This window comes from Phocoena sinus, chromosome 20, assembly GCF_008692025.1.
Source record: "Phocoena sinus isolate mPhoSin1 chromosome 20, mPhoSin1.pri, whole genome shotgun sequence".
Lineage (NCBI taxonomy): Eukaryota > Metazoa > Chordata > Mammalia > Artiodactyla > Phocoenidae > Phocoena > Phocoena sinus.
In genome coordinates this window covers 49546911-49571220 of record NC_045782.1, presented here as the reverse complement: position 1 = coordinate 49571220, position 24310 = coordinate 49546911, and the positions used below count along the sequence as shown (strand labels likewise).

The following is a 24310-nucleotide window of genomic DNA, read 5'->3' as shown; positions in this document are numbered from 1 at the left end:
AAGTCTGGGTTTGAACTGGCGTCTTCCAGAGTCCACCCCGCCTTTATCACTCCGTGAGGCGGGCTGTGCGTTCTCCTTGACTCTTCGTGGGCTTTCCTGTGTCCACACTTTGTCTGCCAGCTCCAGGGTGGATCAAGAAGGGTGGTCGGGAGGAGAGCTTCCTTATTTTCTGAAGCCTCCCAGCACTCCGCACTCCCTGACACGTCGGGTGCTCGAGCATGGCTTCAGGCAGACTGAGTGTCTGATGGAGGGTGACAGGCCCAGCACCAGTCCTTGGCCCCAAACCCCACCCACACCGACCCTGCGCCTGTTCCTCTTACCCCGCTTGGTGAGTGAGAGATCCCTTCCGGGGCTGCCTGGTGCCAGTGCCCACCTCCAGGCCAGTCTCTCTCTGGCTTCTTCTGCAGCCTCCTAGCCGCTCACTTCCCAGATCTGTTCCCCTGTTCCCGACTGTCCCTCTCCTGTGTGTTCACCTTTGCTTCTCTTTCTCTCCTTTGATTTCCCACTCTGTTCCGTCTTTCCTTCCTTCCCTTTTTTTTTCTGTTTGTTTCTTCTTCTTCTTTTTTTTTTTTTTTTTTTGCAGTACACGGGCCTCTCACTGTTGTGGCCTGTCCCGCTGCGTAACACAGGCTCCAGACGTGCAGGCCGAGCGGCCATGGCTCACGGGCCTAGCCGCTCCACGGCATGTGGGATCTTCCCAGACTGGGGCATGAACCCACGTCCCCTGCATCGGCAGGCGGACTCTCAACCACTGCGCCACCAGGGAAGCCCTGTTTCTTCATTTTTAAATTTTTTTTCTTTCTTTTTTTATTTTGTTTGTTTGTTTTCTCTCCTTCCCTTGCCTGCCCTCCTCTGCGCTGTCATCAGGCAGGCTGTCATTTCTCCAACAGCCAGTGGGCCGGTGGTGGCTTCCCTCGGGCCACCCCCACTCAAGGGCCCCGTCTCGGCTTTGCAGGGTCACTTCCCACTTCCTTGGTGCAAACAGACCCAGGGGAGGTGCTCCCAGCCAGTTGGAAAGGGAGCTGGGTGTCCTCTGGTCCAGCCTCCTGGGGGTGAGCCGGCCTCTGCTGGAGCAGTCCTGTCGATGGCAGGCTCCCGGACCCTCACAGCCCCAGGTTCCTGCAGGGACAGTGGGGTGCGCTCTTGGGACAGCTGGATGAGACAGTGCTCTGAGTACCTGGCATTCAGAGGAACACTGTTTCCCCTTTCATTGTACTGAGTTGAAATCAGCTTCTTGGATACTTCCCTTGTGCTTTGATCTGGGAGGAAGCCATCTCCCCATGACTGTCAACTAGCTGGTGAAACTCATCATCCGTCTCTTCTGTCAGGGAGACATCCTGCCCCTCACAGAATGTGAGTTTTCATACTTCCACGACTTTCCTCGAGGCCCCCCAGTTCTAGGGCCCCTGGGGCCTCTGATTCAGGACAATTTATTCAATCCTTTTCAATCTCATCTGTCTCTTTCAAGCTATTGTTCCAGCCTGTCATCATCTTTGAATCCAGATGAGTTGGATTATCCCCCCACCCCCCGACTTTGTTTTATCTGAAAATCTGGTCATGTGCTTTCATGGTCTTCATCCAGGTCACGGATGAAAATATTCCACAAGGCCAGAGACTTGTGGCACATCTCTAAAGACTTACCTCCAGATGGACATTGTTTCCTAATCAGTTGCTTTGTTTGTTTTGTTTGTTTGTTTGTTTGTTTGTGTTTTGGCCCACTGTGAGGCAGGTGGGCTCTTAGTTCCCCCATCAGGCATCGAACCCATGTCCCTGGCAGTGGAAGCGCCGAGTCTTAACCACTGGATGGCCAGGGAAGTCCCATACAATTACTTTTTTTTTTTTTTTTTCCTTTTTGGCTGCACCACTGCATGCGGAACTTCCCTGACCAGGGATCAAACCCTCACCCCCTGCAGTGGAAGCACAGAGTCTTAACCACTGGCCCACCAGGGAAGTCCTATGCTTTTTGTTTTGTTTTTAGTAATTCTTTCTACCTGCTACAACCTAACCATGCTATCTTCAAGGCTAACTTTTTCAATGTCTTCCATAAGGCGATCACAGAAAGCCGAACGTTCTAATGGAATCAAGGTATTCTATATCCATAGCAATTTTCTTTTTGGCCGAGCTGCACGGCTTGCGGAATCTTAGTTCCCCGACCAGGGATCGAACACGGGCCCCCTGCAGTGGAAGCGTGGAGTCCTAACCACTGAATTGCCAGGGAACAGGGAATTCCCTATCCATAGTATTTCTATGATCTGACAGTCCTGTCAAAGAAGAAAGGACTTATTTGGCCTGAGTTGCTAATAGTAAGTTCCAATTTTTTTTTTATCCTTGAAAAAAGGGTAGTCAGTATCCATTTTATTATCATTTCCAGATAGATGAAAAAGAATTGTAAAGCATTCCAAATCTCTCAAACACTTTGGTATATATTTCTACAAGTTTCTAAAAACGTCTAGACGTGTGTATGCCAAAAAATTCATAAAAATGCCATCATACCTAAATACTCTTTTATCTGCTTCTTTAACTTACTAATGTTTTGTGAATATCTTCACATATGAATAAGTGTACAGCTAAACTATTTTGATTGGCTGTGTAGTATTCCATTATCAGGACACCTATGCAACAGACCCTACATTACTGGATTCCAATTTTTTTGCCTTTATAAACCTTGCTACATAAACCCGTTATGAACATGTCTTGTTCCTTCCCTGAAACAAGTTCAGATCTTATACTCTGCCTTTTCTAAGTATCCTCTGAATCCCCACAGTGTTTGTCTATACTTCTCATGTGAACCTATTTCCATTACAAAAGTTATACACTATCTGCTCCCTGCTTGTAGCCGCTAAGATCCTTTAGGGAACAGTCCACCCCAATTTAATGCCTAACACAGTAGCTTGTACTTAGACACACTCCGTACATATTTGTTGACTAAGGGCATGAATAAACGAATTTATTTGATTCATTCTAGAGTTTTGCTGGTGATTAACATCATACTCGCTGGTTTCTAGTTCCCGAAGTCTGGTTTCTGCCCCAGTGGGGCCTGGTTTGCCCATCTTCTGGTCCCTCGCCCAATCTCAGGGATGAGAGAAAGTGCAGCCAGGGTTGTGAGCTCCCCCCTCCCATCCCCATGGTCCCAGGATGGTGATGGCCTTGCCCTGGGCTGACACGAGTTGATTCAGAGCCTCCCTGCCCACTCTCACGGTCGGTCTCCTCTCCTCTCTCGGACTTCAGTTCTCTATTAGCCTCCCCCGGCCCTCCTTTCTTTCTGAATTTGATAGAGAAGCAGGTAAGCTTGGAGCAGGTCCGCATGGCCTTGGGAGGCCATCTGGGGAAGGGGTGAGGTTGTGGCCGCTTTGCGTGGCTCCCTCGTGAGAAAGATACCAAAGCCTCTGCTCTTTAGGGCTTGGGTGAGACTGACAGAGTTTGGGGGTGGGCCAGTACACAGTAGGTGCTCAATCAAGGCAGTTTTCTCTCTCCTCTTCCTTTACTGGACACAATTCAGTCTTCTCCCCTAAGGACTGGGTCTGCCCCTGAGGGATCACTGTTGGTGAAGAGCCCTCCCTCCTTCCCTTCCTCCCTTCTCTCCTCATCTTTTTGAAATATGACCTCAATTCCCTAGAAGTGTGGTTTGTTTTTTTTTTTTGGCCTCGCCATGTGGCTAGTTCCCCGACCAGGGATTGAATCCCGGGCCCCAGCGGTGAAAACCGCCAAGTCCCTAATCACTGGACCTCCAGGCAAGTCCCTAGAAGTGTTTTCTTTAGTACCCTAGCCACCAGCACTCTTTCCTCATAGAGCTCACTTGCGATTAGATCGTCTGATCTGTGGATTTTTTTCCTACTTCATGATTTTTCCTTGACCCATTTTCACTCCTAGGGCCTATAGCTTTTTTGGGCCAGAGTTTCCCTGAACTTTTTGGAAAAACGTCCCCTAACGTCTAGGGAACCCATCTGACAAATCCCAGTGTCTCTCCCCTTAGCTATTATTAACCCATAGGAAATCACCTGCAAGTGACCCCCCACAATGAAATTCCTTTCCTGGGGACTTCCCTGGTGGTCCAGAGGTTGAGACTCCACTCTCCCAATGCAGGGGGCCCAAGTTTGATCCCTGGTCAGGGAACTAGATCCCGCATGCATGGCATAACTAAAGATCCTTCATGCTGCAATGAAGATCCTGCATGCCGCAGCTAAGACCCGGCGCAGCCAAGTAAATATTAAAAAAAAAAAAGAAAGAAAGAAAGAAAGAAGGAAAATTCCTTTCCTGGAGCTCAAACATCAGCCTCTTGACTGGAATAAAGACCATCATCATCCCCACCGCCTCTGTGATCCGTCAACTCAGCCCAAGAGTAACTGTTGATGCTATGTCTGGCGCTATAAGGGGTTGCCTTTCTAAATAATGGCTAAGGAAGGCAACGTGATCCAATATAACAAAATCTACTGGGCACCGACTATGTGACTATGAACCGGGGATTGGCGAGAGAAAAGATAGATGAGAATTGGCCTTGCCCTCAAAGAGCTTAGAATCTAATGACTAAGAACTTAGGTTTGGAATTGGAGAGCTTACAACCTAAAATGAAGGAGCAAAAAGATGAATTGGGTAAAATCAGGATAGTTTTGTGTTTTTCTTAAAGAATTTTAAAGCGGTGTTGCCTTCCTGTTTCTTCATCAGGGGTAAGTAATTTCCAGTCATCCCCTCCATTAAACAAATATGTATTAAGAAAGCAAAACACAGGCCAAGAGCCTGCTGTGTGCATGGCTGGATGCACAGTGAGGCCGTTCTCAGGAGACTTGAGCTCTGCTCCGTGAGAAAGCATAAAACGGAGGGGACACCAAGGTCACAGGGCAAGTGCCCAACCCTTGCCAGTGAGAGTCATCTTGAGTTCCACTTGAGGGGTTCAGAGTTGGGTCATCGAGGGTGGAAACTTCTGGAAAAACCCTAATACCCCTGTTGCAACATTCTAGGAAAAATGGTCCGTCTACTGAATAAGGGTGAATCAGCCGGGGAAGGTTTGGGGCTATCAGCGCTGTCCCACGGCCACTTGTCCCCAGTCTTTGGTTCCCCAGTGAAGTTCCAGCTACCCTCTGGGGGCCGAGGGGAGGAGACGGTGAGCTCTGATCGGGAATTTCAATGAGACATATGCAAATGCCCAGTGGGCTCTTCAGAGGAAGTTCTGAGAGGAGAGGGCTATGGGCAGCTGGGCGCCCATAACCCGCAAAGCAGAAGTGAGAGCCGTGCGATTTCCCAGTCCTCTCTCCCCGTCTCACCCAGCCCTGCCCCCGTGGTGTGGGCCTCCTTCCCTCTCAGAAATGAGACCTGTGACTTTTCCCCAGTTACCCAAGTCTGAGGAAATGTTTGTCTTGAAAGGAAACTAGACTTGTAAGCCTCTTTTCAGCCCCAGAATTGAGGAATAGATTTGGGGCACCCGGTGGGGCTGAGCAGGTGAAAGGAGGGGCAAAGGAGTAACCCCCCTCCCCCTCCCCCACCTTGAGCACCTACCAAGTATCAGGCCAGGGATCCAGGGCCCTCTGCAGGGTGTCCCCACCCTCACTGGCAGTGAGTGGCTGGTGGGACCAGGACCTGACCTTGCCAGCCAAGTTCCCACACACTCTGGCCCCAGGGCCACTGCCCCCCCGGACAGTAAGCCCCCTCAAGACTGGGCAAATGCTATTATTTCAGGAAACTAGGACACCACTTGGAGTATTTCCGCTGCAGCTCTGGCCTTTGACACAGATGCACATCTGGAAAACGCGGCCTTCCTTCCCCACGGAGTTTTGAACGAGCAGTTCTGGATTCCCAGTAACTTCCACTTGTAATTAATTGTCAATTGATTACCCGTTCACTTATACATGTCAGTGTGAGGGCGCTAGCCTCTCCGTCAGGAAGTCAACTATCTATTGACGAGTGAGTCAAAGCATCCGGTGGGTTACTTATTCATGAGCCAGGGTGCCCATGTAGCTGGGTTTCCCTCACCTGTTCCAGCTTGCCCTGAAAGATGGAAGTAAAGGGCCCTGGGGAGAAAGTGCTTTCCTGACTCTTCCTGGGCCCATATTTGAACCACACTTTCTTCCCTCGCTTGCTCGCTCTCTCTCTCTCTCTCTCTCTCTCTCTCTGTCTCTGTCTCTGTCTCTGTCTCTCTGTCTCACACACGATTTCCATCCCAGGTCTGGTGGCTTTTGGCCTGACCTTTTACCCATATCCCACAGTGTTAACCCTGGCCAACCCAAGGTGTAAACAACACTAGATGGCACCATAAAGCATTGGCAGTAAACTGTAGACCATATTCCTTTTCTTCTTTTTTAAGATGACTTTTATTTTACTTTATTTTCTGGCCACGCCACGCGGCATGTGGGATCTTAGTTCCCCGACCAGAGACTGAACCCGTATCCCCTGCGTTGCAAGCGCGGAGTCTTAACCACTGGACCTCCAGGGAAGTCCTGTAGACCGTATTTCTTTTTCTGGGGAGTGAGGTGAGAGGAATTGGGGCATGGCGATGTTTTATTTTTTATTAACATACAATTGATTTTTTATTTATTTTCACTGAGTTTAAGTATACATTTGGTACACGTGTTTTACTCACAGGCATTAGTGTGATAATTTGAAGGAAAAGCTGCGGGGCATAAACTGCAGCGGGAAAAAGTGGGGCATCTGAGGACCCAGAAGCTAAGGCTCGAGGGGCAGAGGACATTCTGTGGGCCAGCTGGGCCTGGGCGCTGGCCTCATTACTGAAGCAAGCCACTTAATCTCTTTAAACCTCCAATGCTTCATCTGAACACCAGGAGGACCGTTGTGTGGACCGCTGTGTGGATTCCCCCTCCCTTCTTCTAACGTGGTGCACACGGTGCTGGTGGGATGAAGACCACCTGGGGCTGGTTAGAAATGCAGCATCTCAGGGCCTCCGCATTTTAACAAGATCCAAGTGGCTTCTGCTGACAAAGTTTGATTAGTGCTTTGCTAAACGTGACATATTTAAAACACCTAAAAAATTAAAAAAATAATAAGTAAAGCACCTAGCAGAGAATTTGGCAATGTTAGTTTCCCTCCTCTTCCCTTCCCTGAGTGTGCTCAGATGGGATTTAGGTTAGGTAATGAATGTGACTTGCAGTCTCATGGTGTCGCATATATTTTGTCTCCTTATAACCATGATGTGGGATAGGCCACAAATATTCTTATCTTTGTTCACAGATGGAAGAGTGTGGCCCTGATGAGTCCAGCAATGGGTCCTAAGGTTACAGACCCAAGGGGACCAGGGCCACATGTGCAGGTGCTCACAGCTTCAACCACCAAGCCCAGGCTACCCACGGAAGCGGACCCTCCCTCTGGTGGGGGAAGGGATCCAGGGGCCAGCTGGAGCATACGCTCATCAGATGGGTTAGCTGGATAGGATGTAAAAAGATCCCAAGGGGCTGGAGTTTGGTGTCCTCAATGTGACAGTTTAACAACTTTGATTTAATGACCATTTGGGGGACACCCATCCTTGTGCTGGGCACTGGGAATTCAACACTGAACCATATGGTCACGTGGGGTGATGGGCGGTAGTCAGGAAGGGAAGGCAAATGGGACACATGGGGACACTGGCTGTGCCCAGGCAAGCACAGGGTGCTGGGAAGACCACCCCAGACCGAGAGGTGGGAGCAGAGGGGCGGAGAGGCTCAGGCGCCAGCACCTGCGTGGTGGGCACCGGTTGAGGGAGCACCGTGGCCACAGGGCTCTGGACATTCTCTCAGTGACCTGGCACCAGAGAATGTTCCCGGCCTAGGGAAGGACCTGGGTCTGGCCAAAATAGAGGAGGGAACTGGGCGCGGCCTGGGAGGAAGGTGGGGCGGTGGGGAGGGAGGGGAGCCCTGCCCCAGCGTGCCCTCTGTCCCGGGCGCGCACCCTGCCGGGAAGCCCTGGGGCCGCAGCTGCTCGGGCTGCCCGGCCCAGAATAGCCTCCCTTCCGGGCAGGGCTGCCCCGGCCCGCGGCGCCAGCGCCCGAAATAGGGCTCGGCCTGGAGGCCCGGGGACGGCAGGCGGTGGGCGCGAGGGACCGCCCCAGCTCGGGGACGCGCCGGGGAACGGGCACCCGGGTGCGCGGCAGGGATCGGGGACCGGGGGCCGGGATGCCGGGCGCGGGCCAGCCGCGGGGTGGCGGGGCGGGGCGCTGACCTCACAGTACGCGAGGAAGCCCGTCGTCGGGGGCCGGCCGCGCTGATGGAAGGGCTGAGGAATCCGCAGCTGGCTGCGCGATGGGGCATGTGCGTGTGTGTACACTTCCCCTTTAAACGTGGCCCGGAGAGGAGCGGTTGCCATGGGCACGCACCGGGAAGGGGGGTGGGGTGGGTGAAACCGAGGCGCGCCCGGACCGAGGTCCCGGTCCGGTCCTGGTCCGGGTCCTGGCGCGGGGCCCTGCCCGGGCAGGGGAGTCGGGAGATCCCGCCGGCGGGGGAAGGGTGGCAAGGACCCGCCTCCAGGGACACCCCAATCCGAGCCCGCCCCCGCCCCCACGGTGTCCCAGTCAGATGCAGTCTTGGACCAGGGTGTCCTGAGGAGCCTCTGTGCCTGCCCTGCCCACCAAGAGGTGCGCCTCGCGGAGGGGAGGTGGGGGACTAGCACAGGCTGCCCGCTGTTACCCTCCTTGGGCCCTGAGGCTGAGAGTTTAAAAGGTGCCTGACCTCACTTTTTGCCCATGCAGCCACCACCCCTCACCGACCTCCACCCACCCGCTAACCTCCTCAACCTCTCCCAGCCTCAGTTTCCTTATCTATTAACCAGCGATTAGTCATATCTACCATACAGGGTGGTTGTGATTAAAATAGAATAATTATGTAATGTGCCCTGTGCGCTGTAGATGGGGTCCTCTTTCCCTTCTCCCCCCTCCCTCCTCAATCAGGCCTGGGATCAGTTAGGTCCTCCTTGTCAACATCCCGTCCCCCAGGCCTGGAGCTTCTCGTGGATCAACACCCTTGCCAGGGCTCTCCCCACCTCCTTTCCCCTCAGGGTTACCTTGGAACCCTCCTTACACAAAAGGATGGTTCAACTTGCTGTCGGAACCTGCAGGAATCCCAGGCTGAGGTCCAGGAATATTAACAGAGGGCCCAGCCTGGCTGAAGTGAGTCAGCGCCTCCCGAACATTACTTGCTGCTTCAGCTGCCCTTTGCAGATTGGACCGGTTGGTTGCCAGGACTAAGTGGCCCCTGGAAATCGCTGGGAAAACCAGCATGTCCTGGGGGTGGGGTTAAGAGCCAACCCCGGCATGCCAGGCCGGTAAGGGGCTCCTGATACCCCTTTGTCTCCTCTCTGGGAACCGAGGCTCGGGGCCGGGGAGCAGTGGTACCCCCTGTAAGGAAGGGCGGGCCTGGCTTACTGTAACTGCCTGGCTAAAAGCCTGATTGTCCTGTGGTTGGGCAGGCCAGCCAGAGAGGGGCCCTGGTGTAGGGAGAGCTCATGCAGTGTGTGAAGTGGAGATAGGCATGACTGCTTTCCCAAGGAGAGTTACTAGACCAGGTGGGGCTGCCGAGAGGGCGCCATTTCTCCCCCCAAGCAGGTCAGGCCACTAGTTAAATGCCAGATTATTTGCAAGAAATAGTTGGTCCAGGGCTCAGCCCCTTCCCAGGGGCATCAGAGCAGCCAGTGTTGACCCAGCACTCACTATGTCCTGGGCGACGTGGGTGTTCGCTCACTGACCTATGACAACAACCCTAGGAAGTGGGGACCGTTATTATCCCCATTGTAACAGATGGGGAGCAGATTCAGAGACCTGCCCTGGTCTCTTAACTTTGAGGAGGCGAACTGAACCGGGATGAAAACCCAGGCGCTTAATCCCCAGTCCGTCTGGCCTCCTGGGTGTGGGAACCAGTGTGGCCCCGAAGAGTAGTGGATGGCCCAGCGGACTGCCCAGATGTCTGAACCCCTCCCCCCAGGCACGCTGTCTGCTGGGTACTCAGCTGACTTCCTGTCCCTGGAAGAGCAGCTGCGGGTATGCTGGGGTAGGGCGGTCCCCTTCCTGTAGTTCAGGTAAAAGCATAACCCCATGCCTTCTTGGCATCCTCCCTCTCTCCTTTCCCAGGCTCTAGATGTCAGACAGAACTGGATGCCCCAGAAAGCCTCTCAGGGCCAGAGATTTGTCCGGAGTCTCCAGTTGTAGGTGAGGGGCCGAGGGGGCGGAGAGAAGGGGCTGCAGGCCCTGGTTGAGGGGAGGACCTGAGAACTCTCCTTTCAGCTCTAACAGACCACCTGGAGCTTTCTTCATCACGCTTCCTCTCTGATGATGATGGCGATGCAGGGATGAAAGATGATGCAGATGGAAGTCCCTTAACTTCATATCCCCAGCTCTCTCTAACCTGGTCGTCTGGAACATCTGAGGGATGGAGTCTACCGCGCTCCTGTGTCCACTTCACCATCATATAACCCAGGGCTTTGCAAAGAGCTGGCTGTTGGGCATCCCCTGGACTTTTCCCTAGGTGACATTGCCAAGGAACTGTGGCACTGGCAGATTTCCCACGCCCAGCCCCGAGGCTTCACCTTCCCCTGTCTTTTGCCCGTGGAAGCTCAGAATAAGCTTTCTAGAGGATGCTGTTTCTTGCGTGTAGCGTCATCTGAGGTTGCTAATACTGAAGCTCTTCACCAGAGAAACGTAGGAAGCATCCCTGCAGCTAAATGAGGCAATGTCTATAGAGGACCAGGCCATGCCAAGCAGGCTACAGACGCATGCTCCCTCCTCCCCAAGAGGCACTGCCCTTGGCTGTGCAGACTGCCTCTCAGGCCAGCCCTTGGCCAGGCCATCTGCTGGGCCCATCCCTGGGCACCTTTGAAGCCTGTCCTTTGCTCAAGGTGTCTTGGATGGAGTATAAAGGGGCCTTCCTCTTGTTCCTCTGCCCGAGAGCAAAGAAAGACACATTTGTTAGACTCTTCCTGGAAAATGCAAGGAAAGAAAAAAAAATGTTCTTAATTTTAGATCCCGCAGGACCAACCAGCAGTACAGGGTTGAATAGTATACCCCAAATTCATGTCCATGTGGAGTCTGTGCATGTGCCCTTATTTGGAAATAGGGTCTTTGCAGATGTCGTTAAAGATGAAGTCATACTAGGTTTGTTTGGGCCCTAATCCAATGACTGGATACAAGAAGAGGGAGGTTTAGACATAGGCATACGGGGAAGACAGCCATGTGAAGATGGAGGCGAAAACTGGAGTGATGCGTCTATAAGCCAAGGAACGCTAAGGATTGCTGGTGATCACCAAATGCTGGGGAGAGGCAGGGAAGGATTCTCCCCTAGAGACTTCAGAGGGCACATGGCCCTTGCTGATATCTTGATTTGGGACTTCTGTCCTCCAGGACGGTGAGAAAATCTGTTTCTGTTGTTTTAAACCCCCTAGTTTGTGGACCTTTGTTATAGCAGCCCCAGGAAACTCATACGAGCACCAAATGTCAAACAGAGGGCAGTTGTGGAAAACAAGAAGGAAATGCAGCAGGCACAGAAAGGAAAGGCTTGGATGAGACCAAGGAGGAGACAGGAAGGAACACTTCCTAAGCATCCTCCTCCCACCCGGGACAGGAAATGGTGGCCAAGCCTTGCCCGGCTCCACTTTCCTCATAGCAGGGGTGTGGGGGGTTGGATGGGGGTGAATGTGGGAGGTCATTTTGAATCTTGCTGGTCCCAGGGAGACCCTGCTAATAATACTAAACCTGTGACATGGTCTTGTCCCTACCTCGTGACAATCCGTGAAGTGGGTTTTGTTGAGATCCCTGTGTATAGATTAAGAACCACGGCTAGACTGTTTAGTACCCGCCTAAGGTCATTTGCCAGGAAGCAGTGATCTGGGACACACACCCAGCTTTCCTGCCACACAGTGGCGCTCTGCCCTCTGCCGGTCCGGGGCTCCTGTGCCCATGTCCGGTGTCTCGGAAGGGTTGGCAGATGCTGGCCATGGGCAGGGATGCTGCAGCCCAACTGCCTGGGTTTGGACCCAGCTCTGCTCCTGGTTAGCTGTGTGACCTTAGGCACGTCACGTTACATCCCTGTTCTGTAGTTCCCTCCACTGTAAAAACGGGGACAATAATAGGAACTAACTCGTGGAGTTGCTGGAGAATTAGATGCGTTCCCACCGTCCACGTGCTTAGAATGGTGCTTGGCGCATCAGAAGCAGGCCACGAAAGTATGTGAAATAAATAAAATATGTGGGTGAAGGTTCTTTCCCTGCAGGGTCGGGGCCAACAAGAGGGCCTATGGAAAAAAAAAAAAAAAAAAGAGGGCCTATGGGATGGTGAACCTTTCTTTATTCTTACTCCACAGGCCAGGGGCAGACCAAGGCCAACAGCATTCTCATGCAGTCCTTGTCTGTTTCCCACTGAACCCTCCAGAGACCAGCAGGGAGGGCCACTGAGACCAGAGAGCAGAGTCCTGGGCAGGCTGACTCAGTTGCTCGAATCCTCCCTCCGAGGGCAAGAACACCTGTGATCCTGGATCAGGACAGCTTTCTCCTCCCAGAGGAAAGCTCGGACCCCTGCCATCACCTCGCCGCTGAATCCTGGTCAGCGATCTGCCAGTTCACTGTGTTGCTCACAGTGGGAAGCGAGACTGCGGCGATTCATCATCACGCATCACCCCGTGGAAAGCTCATCTACGGCGCACGTCGGAGGGACGGTACTGGGCGTTGCGATTACAGACGGAGCTCAAAATGTGCTGAGAGGCTTGTGTACGCAGCAACGTGCCCAGCCCGGGCACATCCAGGAAGTCCTCCAGGCATCTCCGGCCATTTCTCCATCTTTCTCCCGGGGGCCTGCAGCCTCTACCGGGCTTCTGGCCCTTTTAATTGCTTCCTCTCCAGATGTCTCTCCTACCAGTGACAGAGTCCGGCCTGATGGTCCCAGGGCCTTGTATATTCTGCCAGGGTTGAGGCCCCTCCCCTCCCCCACTCAGGATGGACCGGCTCAGTCCTTACCCTGGTGTGGGCACAAGGTCTCTTGTTGCAGCTGGGTCCCTTGGCTGACCTTCTCAGCTCCTTCTCTAAGGCTGGAGAGGCCTGGCAGGATGCCTGCAGGCTCCTCCCCTCCACTCCAGGGCTCTGGCCAGAGCCTGGTCAGGGTCCTTGCTGAGTTCCCAGCCAACCCCTGGAGTGATGGCCTGAGGAGTCCAGTGGGGAAACCCCAGTGTGTAGGGCAGTATTCCATTGACTGTCCCCACCCCCTGATTGGGCAATGCTGGCTGGTCTCTGAATAGCTTCTGGGTGGCCTTCCCGCCAGACCCCCTTGCCTACTTTCACCAGGTGCCAAGGAACACTGAAAAGGGCAGCGAATGGCTAGGGGACCATGCTCAAAAGCCAGCCTGCCTCCCTCCCAAGCTGGCTCCTTTCCCTCCAGCCTCCTTTTCATAGAATTGTATTACAGAAGGGGATATAGAGGTCATCTCATCCCTCCCCTGGCTTCCAGAAGGAATAGTTTAGAGTGATATTGGGGTTCTCTGAGGCTTTATGCAAAACTCTGCACATTGGGTTGGCCAGAGGTCTCACTGGAGTTTCCTTGGCAATTCTGTGTCCATTGGGAACACCAGCCCTGAACGTCTGAGGCTCGCAGACGCTGGGAGATGGGATGACCCTGGCGTTCCCTGCAACCACTCAAAGTCTCTACGGATGGAATGGCAGCCCCAGGACTGTCCCCCAGGGCTGACTGGTCTCTGATGAGAGCCAGGTGTGGATCCAGCTGCCATTTGGGTCCCTTGGGGAACTTTCACAGTAGCTGCTAAATGGAGGTCCTGGATGGTGGGGACTCACACACACAGGTGCAGGTAGTGGTGGAAAGGGCAGGTGATCAGTGTTCTAAGTCTGCTCCTTCCACTAACCGTCTGTGTGACTTGAGGCACGCCTAAATCTCTCGACACCTTAGTTTGCTCATCTGGAAAACGTAACATATTTCATGTGAGCTGCCTCACTTACCTCTGAGTTATATAAGGAGGGAAGAGCGAGATAATATATTAGGATGTGTTCTGAAAAAAACAAAAGTGCTGGGCTTCCCTGGTGGCGCAGTGGTTGGGAGTCCGCCTGCCGATGCAGGGGACACGGGTTCGTGCCCCGGTCTGGGAGGATCCCACATGCCGCGGAGCGGCTGGGCCCGTGAGCCATGGCCGCTGGGCCTGCGCGTCCGGAGCCAGTGCTCCGCAACGGGAGAGGCCACAACAGTGAGAGGCCCGCGTACCGCAAAAAAAAAAAAAAAAAAAAAAAAGACAAGATGCCTATTTGCTTCCCGAAGTAAAAGTTGTAAACGATTTAAATCATATTTTAACGACTCCAGAAACCCCTTTATTTAAAGACATTTCTTTCTTTTGTACAGTCAGGGGTCAAGCATTTGGTGAGCTTCCACTGGGCGCCACCGACTCTGCCGGATTTTGTGATGAATGTAAAAAGCTGGAAGATCCAGTGCCGGGTGCAGAGTAGGCATTCAATAAGTTATCATCGAAGGAATGAATAAGAGAGTTCTTCCTTCAGAGAGTTCATAGTCCAGCCTGGAGGAAACTGGCAACCACCAACGAGAGGCAGAATTGGAAGAGGGAGAAGGGCTGTCTGGGCTGGTGGGATAACCCCAATGTGAAACGGGCTCACAGGTGAGCACAGGTGTGAAGCCTATGGTGGGCAGGTAAGGAGACCACCTTGATGGGAGGAAGTAAGTCTCCCAGTGTGGGGTGGAGTGGGTGGGAGAGTTGAAGACAATGAGCTTTCCTCTAGGGTGAGAGTCTGAATGTATTGGAAGCGGCTTAGAGGAAAGTGCCACGGGACCCAGTGTGCATCCTATGGGGAAGGGCTGTGTGTGTGACGTGATGATGAAACCAGTATTTTTAGAAGATGAGCCTGGCATGGAAGTGCCTGATGGGGACACACCAAACTTCTTGAAGTTCCCCAAAGCCTTCTTTTCCCTTTTTTGGCCATCTCCCTGTTTCTGATCATTAGAATGCCCTGCTGTGCCACGCCTGCCAAGGGAACACCTGCTGTTTCCCATCACCAGAGTCACCTCTTCTGGGAAACCACTGTAGGTCATTTCCTCCTGGGGGGCTCCAGATGTACCCTGTATACCATTTTATTTTTATACTCATTCCTTTTTAGGATACTTATTGGTTTTCACGTCTGGTTCCCCTTTCAGACTGTAAGTCTCTTGAAGTCTGAATGTTTCCTGGTCGGCAATGATCTCTCCAGCATTGGTCACAGTGCCCAGAACAGGGCTCCCACCTGCATTGATATCACCTGGGGCACTGGGCAGGTAAGCATCAGGTACTAATAATGAACCCTAAAGCTCAGAAACACTGTAGCCCCCATCACACAACTTCGTGGGACCCCCACCCACAAAGATCATACTGTGAATAGCGCCCCCTGTGGTTGTGTACACATCACATCAGCCTCCTGTTTTTTTTTTTTTTTTTTTGCGGTATGCAAGCCTCTCACTGTTGTGGGTGGGCTCTCCCATTGCGGAGCACAGGCTCCGGACGTGCAGGCTCAGCGGCCATGGCTCACGGGCCCAGCCGCTCCGAACTATGTGGGATCTTCCCGGACCGGGGCACGAACCCGTGTCCCCTGCATCCTCAGTCGGACTCGCAACCACTGCGCCACCAGGGAAGCCCCCCTCATGGGTTTTATGTTTCATGTCTACACCTTCATCATCCTATAAATTATGGATACCAAATGGCATTTTCTGTATGAAAAGAAGATTTGGCGGAGGCGAGGTGAAAGAGAGGAAACATTTTATTGTGTAATGTAAATAACGAACTTGCATTGTTTGTTTCTTCTTTTAAGTCTAGGTTTTCCACCTTTCTCTAAGGCTGGCCCTGATTATTACAACGAATAGCAGCTGTGATCGTATTTATGAGGAGAGCGCGCAGTTTTAGTATTCAGAGCCCTGGCTTCAGATGAGAGCCAGGGGCCTCTGATTCTCTCTGCAATGCAGCCTTCCAGGCTACTGCTGTTGCTTAAGGCTGTGCTGCAATCCGGAGCACTCAGGAGTGGGAAGTCCAGAGTTCTCCCCACTTCTGGGAACAGCCCTCCATCCCCCTCCCCGCGCCAGCTTCCACAGGCAGTCCTTATGACAGTGGGTCAGGCTAACCCAGGGTTTCACAAATGCCTGGCCTGTTCCCAGCACAGCACAGCTGGGAGGGCTCAGCACTGGGGGAAGGAGCACCGTCCTCCTCCCCCTGCCATCCTCAGGCTGGGGCCCAGGGGCTGGAGCCCAGCAGAGGGAAGGGCTGCACTTGTCTGCACTTGCCCCAGTGTGGGCAGTGATCCTGGGCCTTCCCTCCCTGCTAATTTCCCAGCTCTGGCTTAGTCAAGGTTCAAGGAGGATATTCCCTTTACCGGGAAGTGAGGAGGATCCAGGCTTGTCTTCCCCAAAGGAAGCGAGTGGTCTCAGGGTCACCTGAGGAGGTGTTGCGTATTGAGATTCCCCACTCTCCTTGGGGCTTCTGATTCAGAAAAGCTGAGCTTGGAGTCCGGGAATCTGCAATTTCACCCACTCCCTGGGGGCTATAGCCGCAGGTGGTTCTTTGGCTTTCATGAGCCTTGGGAGGGAGGCAGCTCTGGGAGGTGAGAAGGATTGAGCCCAAAAAAGCCCTGTATTCTCAGGTAGGAGCTCCGGATCTCTCTAATGAGCTCCATGACCCTGGAATAACTGCCCTTGTAATCCAAGTCTCACTTTCACTATCACTGAAATGGATGTGTGACCAAATGTCCTGGACATTCAGGGCTACTAACCCAGGACAAGCTGGTCACCGTACCTGAGGATGAGACAGGACTGTGGATGTTTGAGGTACTGGAAATGTGACTTAAAGATGAGTCTTTGCGGCTCAAATATCAGACTGTTTATTTTATTTACATTTTAACTAGTGTCTGTCGCTTCCACTAAATCTCTGGAGAGCAGGAGTAGCAGGGCCTTGTCTTGTTCACACTCAATCCCCTGACACACAGGATGTGTTAATGGGTACTCGCTGAGTGAATGAATGAATGAGTGAATGAGTGACTGACAGGCAGGGGCTGGGGGGCTCCAAGGACAGTGGTCTGGGGGGGAGGGGCTGCCGGCCTGGAGGGGGATCTCGGCTCCCCTGGGAAAACTTGATCCACTCATGGCCGACAAAGAGTCAGGGTTTTCTGAGCAGCCTCCCCTCGGAGGGGTCAGTGACCCCCAGGGACGAAGGACTGCCTCCCTCCCTCCCTCCCTCTCTCCTTCCAGCAGCCCCGGGCACGCCGGTCCATCCTCTCTCCTCCCTCTCCCGCCCCCCACCCCAGGGAGGTGCGCCTGGCAGCCTCCCGGCCGAATTTCCTGGCACTGGTCTGAGAATAAACAGCACTCTGCGCCTGTAATTCCGTTGCCACGGCGACCGCTCCGCGGGCGGCGGGGGCGTGTCGGGGGCGTGTCGGGGGCGTGTCGGGGCGTGGCCTGCCCGCCGCGCTCACTCTCGGCTGGGCCGCTGCTGCGGCTGCGGCGGCGCGGGCCCGGGAGATGCCACCCGCCAGGCTCCGCGCGTACATTCTTCGCATAGCTCCGTCAGGGCTCCCGCGGTGTCCGGGAAGTGACTCTTCCTGGCAGAGGCAGGCCTCCAGAGCGACGCGCCCGCCTGCCCGCTCGCCCGGTGGCCGCCGGATCCGGAGGGGGCGGGACGCGGCGCGGGAAGGTGCGCCCGGGACCGGGTTCTTCCCACCTCGGCTTCGGTCTTCCCGGTCTGCCCCTGGGCACATTGTCCCCCACCCCGCAGGCTTCTGTCTCTGCTTAGACTCCCTCTGTGGCTATCTGACTCTGCCCTCTCTCTCTCTCTCTGCCTGGTACTCCGGCGGCGCCCCTCCCAAACATCCTTAGACTAGGACACACGTGCCCGCTTACTTTCCATCTCCAGCTCCCCTGTCTGTGGCCTCCTTCCTTCCCTCCCCCAGAGCAAGCCTCAGAGTTCCCGTTCCTGGCTCTAACTCATCAGGAGGCCTGCCCAAAGACAGCACCACCGGGGAGAGGATAAGGACCTCTTGGGGGTGGATTCCTACAGCGCTTGAAGCACGGTAATAGGGCCCACAGTCTGGGGAGCTCCATCTCCTCCCTTTCTGTTGGCCAGGGACCTCCAGCTGGGCTTAACCCCCTGTGCTTAACCCCCTTTGAGGCTCAAGCCGCAAAGAATTTTCCCTATGCCCTGCAGGACGCTTCTTAGCAAATCTGGGAACCAGGTGCACCCCTCCTCTGGCGGCCAGGACAGAGGGTCGCCCACAAAGTCCTCTGGAGGAGCGGTGTCTGCCTCTGAAAGGACTGAGAAGTACAGAAAGACTTCTGCAACACGGGTTGCTATGAGGAGGGAAAACAGGGAGAAGTGCTGGTGAGCAGACCAGTCTGAGAGATTCTTGTCCTGATGTTGCCGTTAGCTGGCTGTGTGAAGTCCAGTAAGTTGCTTTCCTTCTCTGGGAGTCACTGACTTGTCTGCAAACCAGAAGGTTGGTCCGGTCTGTGGTCTGAAAATGGAGAGACCTATGGGAAGGAAGAAGGGTGGGGTGGGCAGCGAGGGAAAGGAGTCAGGGGTCTTCTGCCTCTGAGTTCCACCTCCAAGGGGTAGGGAGAGCCACTTCCCCCCTGCAGGCCCTTCCGTTAGCACCCTCTAAACTCTGGACATCCTGGCTAAACAGCTGCCTTCTGGGCCTAGGATGGGGCCTTCGTGTGCTCTGGGTTCCAAGGTTCCATCGAGGCTGGCAGGCCAGCGGATGGTGGGGTGGGGAAGAGCCTACCAAAAGTCTCCTGGGCTCTCGTCCTCCTGTGAGGCGCTGGGGAGCCAGGCCCCACTGGGTCCCCTCACCCGACCTTGTGCTCTGGGAAGGTGACCTTGCCTGGGTCTACATTCCCAGTTCCAGAGGTGGTAGTCTCTCTGGTGTGCTTCCTAACGTGCTCTGTCTACTCAGTGGTCCCATGCCTGGCCTCGCCCTTTCTCGTCACTTTAGGTTATTTTCCCCAAAAGTCCAGGAAATGGGAAAGAAAAACGACTTTGTTTATTTACTCTCAGTTGCCTTTTGGACACTGATTCCTGAGCAGCTTATCGGGGGCCAGGAAGAGGGCTGTGGCACTTGTTTCAGGCATCCGAGGCAGAGGAGGGGATGGGGCCCCTGACTTGGGGAGAACACTGATCCAGCTGTCAGGCTTGGGGCCTTGGGGGAGAAGCAGCATGGAAGGAAAATGTCACAGAGCAGGCACTTTTAGTTTGTCTTTTTAGCAGAACCCTAGTGCTGAGTGTGTGTGTGGGGGTGGGGGGGGCGGTTACCAACCTCTTGACTTTGCAGGGGGACCTACCTAGGGGCAACCCCGGGCATATACTTTGTGCTTACTTAAGGGAGGCAGAGAGAGTTCCTGGGCTTTGGAAAAATCAAAGGCTCCCGGATTCCTAACCTGTGTCTTTCCCACATTCCCAAGAGGTGTGTCCTTGGGCAGGTTGCCTAACCTCCACGAGCCTGAGATGCTGCCCCCACTCAGCCAACAAATATTTACCGAGCACCATTCTAGGCATCAGAAGTGACCAGTCCAAGTCCCCGCTCCCATGGAGCACACAACTGGGCCTGAGAATATGCGGTGATAACACCAGCCTCCTGGGGGTGGCTGGGAAGGTGACTACCGACCCAGGTGGTCTCTCAGTGCCCAGAGGGTGGGAGTGGCTGAAAATAGGTGAATAGATGGCTGCTCTTATTGGGAGGTATGTGGCCCCATCCACTTCTCAGGCTGGGGTTCCTACCCCTGGGGAGGGCCCCACTTAGTGCAGGGTTTGCATCGGGACTCCCCCTCCCCCCACCTCCCATGGACCCGGCTGTGCTGAGGTCACGGGTCACCTCCAGGACCCCATAGTCTGGGCTTTCTCGGAACACCTCCCTGCCAAGGAGCCCAGCGCCTCTAATAGCTTGGAGCCTCTAAAAGCTTTGACCACAGCTCAGTTCATACTCTCTGCAAGCCCTTTGAAGCGCTTCCTTCGAACTTGCTTTGCATATTCTGGTCAGATCTGAATCAGACTAGCAGGAATTACCCCTCTCGGTACAGTCTAGGTGGCTGCCTTAGCTTGTCAGTGACGTGAAGCCGAGTTTGATTCCATCACAGGGAGCGCCAGGGCAGCGAGGCGGTAGAGCCGCCGCCCTCTGGTGTAGAGTGTAGGTGTGGGTTAAAGAGCAAGTAAGGCAGAGGGGGCGGGGGAGAAAGGCTCAAGTCAGGTTTTTCATTAAAAAATAGTGCTCTTTATTATAAATTACTGAAACGTTTCTTTTTTGAATATAAATATAAATATGTGCAAAGTTTGACTTGGATTGGTATTTTGTTAAGTACTTCAAGCATCTCCTATCAGCCTCGAAGGCCTGGGTGGGGGGAGGGAAGGACTGGAGGTGGAATCTTTATAAAAGACAGAGTGATTGAGGCAGATTGTAAACATTATTAAAAAACAAAAACGAAACCCAAACAAAATAACAGGAAAAAAAAAACAACAAAAACACCCCAACACACAGCTGCCCCATCCAGCCCAATACCTGACACAGAAAACTTTGTGTGTTTAGTTTTCCCCAAAAAAGAACAGTTCCAGGTAATTCCATCCCCGCTACATTCCTGTAAGTTTTCACTGATCAGTGCTATTGCAGAGCGGGAGCAGCTGGGTGGCAGGGCCTCTCGATGACTTCCTGCCTGTGCCAGTCCTCCAGGGTGAGGAGGGAGGGCTGTGCAGGGTCTGGGGGGCTGTGGAGCCTGGTGGCTCTGCTCTGGCCAGAGCCCAGGCACCACTGGCCGGCCAGTACCAACTCGGCTGGCATTATTCCTGCGCTCAGGTGGAAGGCATGGATCTCTGCCCGCCCCCCCCCCCCATGCATCTCTGACCTCCCCCGCCAAATGGTGTGTGGCCGGTGTTCGCCCCTCTGAGAATCTCTTGGCTTCTGCCTGGATTGGCTGAGTGTGTGGCTTCTTGTGTGCCAGTCCCTATCCATGGGACAGGGAGCATTTAAGGCAAATCTCCTAGCCAGATACAGTCAGGGGGCACAAAGTAGAATCCCCCATCTTCTCTGTCCAGGATCTGGGGTCAAAGGCGGCTCATCTCCTCCATCTCCTCCAGCCCCATCCCCCAGGTGCCGAAAGGTATAGCATGGGTGGGGAAAGAAGAATTGACCAGCCGTCCATCCTCTTCCAAACGCCACTTCCCCCTTAAAACAGGGGAAGGGCCCTGGGCTCTCCGGCATTAGATGGACTCTAGGACCTGTGTTTCTGGTGGCTGTCCGAAAGGGGAGGAAGAGGGGGAGCGGAAAGGTCCCCTTCAGGCCACCCCTTGCCCTTCTCCCCAGTGCCAGAGGTGGAGCAGGCAGCCACACTCCTCACCTGGGCTGGGCGATGGGGGTGACCATTTCCTTGGCCAGCCGGTAGCCCTGGGCCCCTGAGGCGCCCTCTCTCTCATCCACCCTTTTCCAGGCCCGCGACCTGCTCAGGTTTAAAGCTCTGTTTAAAACGAAATCAAAGAGCAAACAAGTTCCGTTGGAAAGTTCGAAGATTCCCCGGCAGTTCTCACCAGTTCAACACGCCCGCAGTGTCCCCCGTTTGGAAGCGCAGGGGGGTCGAGAAAGCGGGACAGGAGAGAGAATCCACTGAGGTCGTTGCTGTGGTCCCCCTGGGCCCGCCGGCTCCTCCGGAGAAACTGGCGTGGGGGAGGGGCGCTCAGGTGGCTCTCCCCCTCCCCTCAAACACATTCCAGGTGCCACCCGCCCAGTTCTGCAGGGGGAGGACCGGAGGGAGGGCCTGTCCGCCCCCTAGCTGACCCAGAGCTGCGGGACTCACGGCCGGATTCTTGTGCTTATGTCATGTGCCATGGAGGAGAGGGGACCCGGGCCCCTAGCCCCTACCCCTGCCCTTTGCTCTCTAAAGGGGGGCATCGTACTGGTCCAGGAACTCCCGAATGGGCCCAGGCAGCTGGGTGACTTTCTCATAGGAGTCCAGGTGGCCGTTAACGGTCTTCCGACACAGATGTTGGAGAGTGGCCACGTTGGAGGAGAGGGGCCGGCTCAACACCAGAGGGATCTTCTCGCCCCCCGAGTAGATGTAATAGGCTCTCCTGGGGGGGCTCCCCGGGAGCGGCTGGGCCGACGGCTGCTCGGGCACCTCGGAGGAGGGCGAGGAGGAGGGTTCAGCTGGGGGCGAGGAGGAGGGTTCAGCTGGGGGCGAGGAGGAGGAGGGGGCGCCGGAGGGCGGCATGTAGTGATGCACCAGCTTGAGCACGCAGTCGAAGCGGGGCACTGGCTGCGTGCTCCGAGGATCGCTCTGCAGCGAGAAGCTGCCCCCCTCGCACTGGATGCGCAGGTTCTTGGTCCCCGACTGCGTCTTGACGCTGAGCGTGAAGAAGTGGCGCTGATCCGAGCTGTCGCGTATGAGGAAGGTGCCGGCGGGCTCGGCGCTGAGCAGTAGGTTCGCCTCGCCGCCCGTCACGGCGCTCCAGTAGAAGCCGCTCTCCTGCAGCTTGCGCACTGCGTTCACCACCAGCTGGTACTCGCTCTTGGAGCTGAAGGTCTTGAGGCGCAGGCTGGTGTCCAGGGGGCGGCTCATCCCGGCGGCGGGAAACTTGCTGTGGGTGACCATGGCGCACGGAGCCAGCGTGGATCTGCGCGGCGGCTGCTGCAGCTGCTCGGCGGCCTCCGCACAGCGGCCGCTACCGCATCCCGGGGAGCTGCGGGGAGGAAGGCGCGCGCCGCGTGAGTACCCGGAACCCTCCAGCGCGCCCGGTCCACCCCGGCTCCCCTCCCTTCGCCGAGCGGCCGGGACACCAGCTGCCCCGGAGGCGCTTGCCTGGGCCCTCGTTCCGACCCAGACACCCAACGGAGCCCGCCCAGCCCCCGCCTCCAGGCAGCTCCTTCCCCAGCGCGCACTGGGAAGGCGCCGAGTGGGAAACTCGGGCGCGGAAGTTGGGTCTCCAGGAGCGTGGCCGGGGTGGGGAGCGGGAGAAGGGCCGCTGGGACGCTCTGGACGCCGCTCAGTCCAGTGGCCCCGGGCGGCAGGGACGGAGAAAGAAATCCGAGGCATGGGGGTAGGGAGGGGACACGAGAAGCCCGAGGGCCCCAGCCTGGATATTCCGGGAACCTGGGATCTCCGGCTTCCATCCGCTCTGCCCCCTATCTCGTCCCCTCCCTGCCGGGAATGACCCGGGAAGGGGAGGGGAAACCGGGAAAAGCTCCCGGGACTAGCGAACCGACCCCCCCATCCACGCCGCGCCCCTCCTTCCTACCTGGTCCCAAACCGAAGTCTCTGGCCTTGGGGCTGCCCCTCCTACAGTCCCCAAGGCGCGGCGGCGGCGCGGTGGCCAGCGGTGGCCCGCGCTGCGCCCAGATGTTGGCGGTCGTGAAGTCCACAAAGGGCCCTCGCGCGCGCGTCCCTCGGGCTTCGCCGGGACGCCCGCCCTGCCCCCTGCGCGCCCCCGGGCTGGCCGGGCGGGGGCGAGGCGAGGGATCGCGGCGGGAGCTGGGCCGGGCGGGCGGCGTGCGGGGCCGGAGTCGCGGCGGAGGCGGCGGCGACGGCGGCGCGGGGAGTCCGAGTCGGAGCCGGCGCTGAGGCCGCGCTCGCGGGTATATACGCGGCCGCGGCGCCCCGCCCCCCGATTCCTGGAACTGCGCGGCCGGCCTTCTTGTAATGTTTAGTCACTACTCGCAGCAATGAAAGGCTGTGCGCGGATGGGAGGGAGGGGCCGCGGGCGACCGAGGGCGGGCCGCGAGCAGGGCCAGAGACCCGCAGAGACGCGCGCAGAGACAAAGCGCAACGCGAGGCAGCCGGGGCGGCCGGCGGGCTAGGCGCCAGCCCCGGCGGCGCGTTCCTGGCAGCGGCCCCTCCCCCATGCGCGCTCCGCCCCCAACTTCTCATTCACACTTTCCCCCTCCCTTCTAAGAAGGCCAGTTTCTGGCAGAGGCGGGGGCGCCGCTCCCAGAGCGCGGGCAGTTCCAGGAGGCCGAGCGGGAGAGGCTCCCGGCTCCCCTTCCCTTTTCTCGGACCTCGTGGGGAGACCCCCTCGCCCTCCCGCGCCCGCCCGAGGTCCCGATCGCGGCCCCAGGAGGCCCATGCCTGCCTCAGGGGAACTGGGGACACCCCAAGGCCGGGCCGCGAAACTGGGACCGGACCTGGGAGCCCTGGGGGGTGGGGACGCGCGACAGTCACCTGTGGGCATGTCCCCGAGGTGAAGCCGGGAGTCCTAAGGGTGGAGGGGACGCAGCCTGAGTGGCTGCTGTCCGGCCTCAGCCCATCGGCCCACCGATAGGTTCTTTGCCGATGCAACACGGGTGCCGCCTCCCACCACCAAAAAAACACAAACGCAAACAACAACCGCTTTCGCATTTCTGGCTCTCCAAACCTGCG

General features: G+C 55.9%; 1 protein-coding gene across 1 annotated transcript; it reads right to left on the bottom strand.

The window, feature by feature from the left end:
• Window positions 1–20325: 20325 nt before the first annotated feature.
• On the bottom strand, window positions 20326–23483 carry SOCS3 (suppressor of cytokine signaling 3). The gene is made up of 2 exons (XM_032617891.1): window positions 23193–23483; window positions 20326–22637 (listed from the first exon to the last, which is right to left on the bottom strand). The coding sequence occupies exon 2, from the start codon at window positions 22547–22549 to the stop codon at window positions 21836–21838; it is 714 nt and encodes a 237-aa protein (XP_032473782.1). The 5' UTR covers window positions 22550–22637; window positions 23193–23483; the 3' UTR covers window positions 20326–21835.
• Between the last annotated feature and the right edge of the window lie 827 nt (window positions 23484–24310).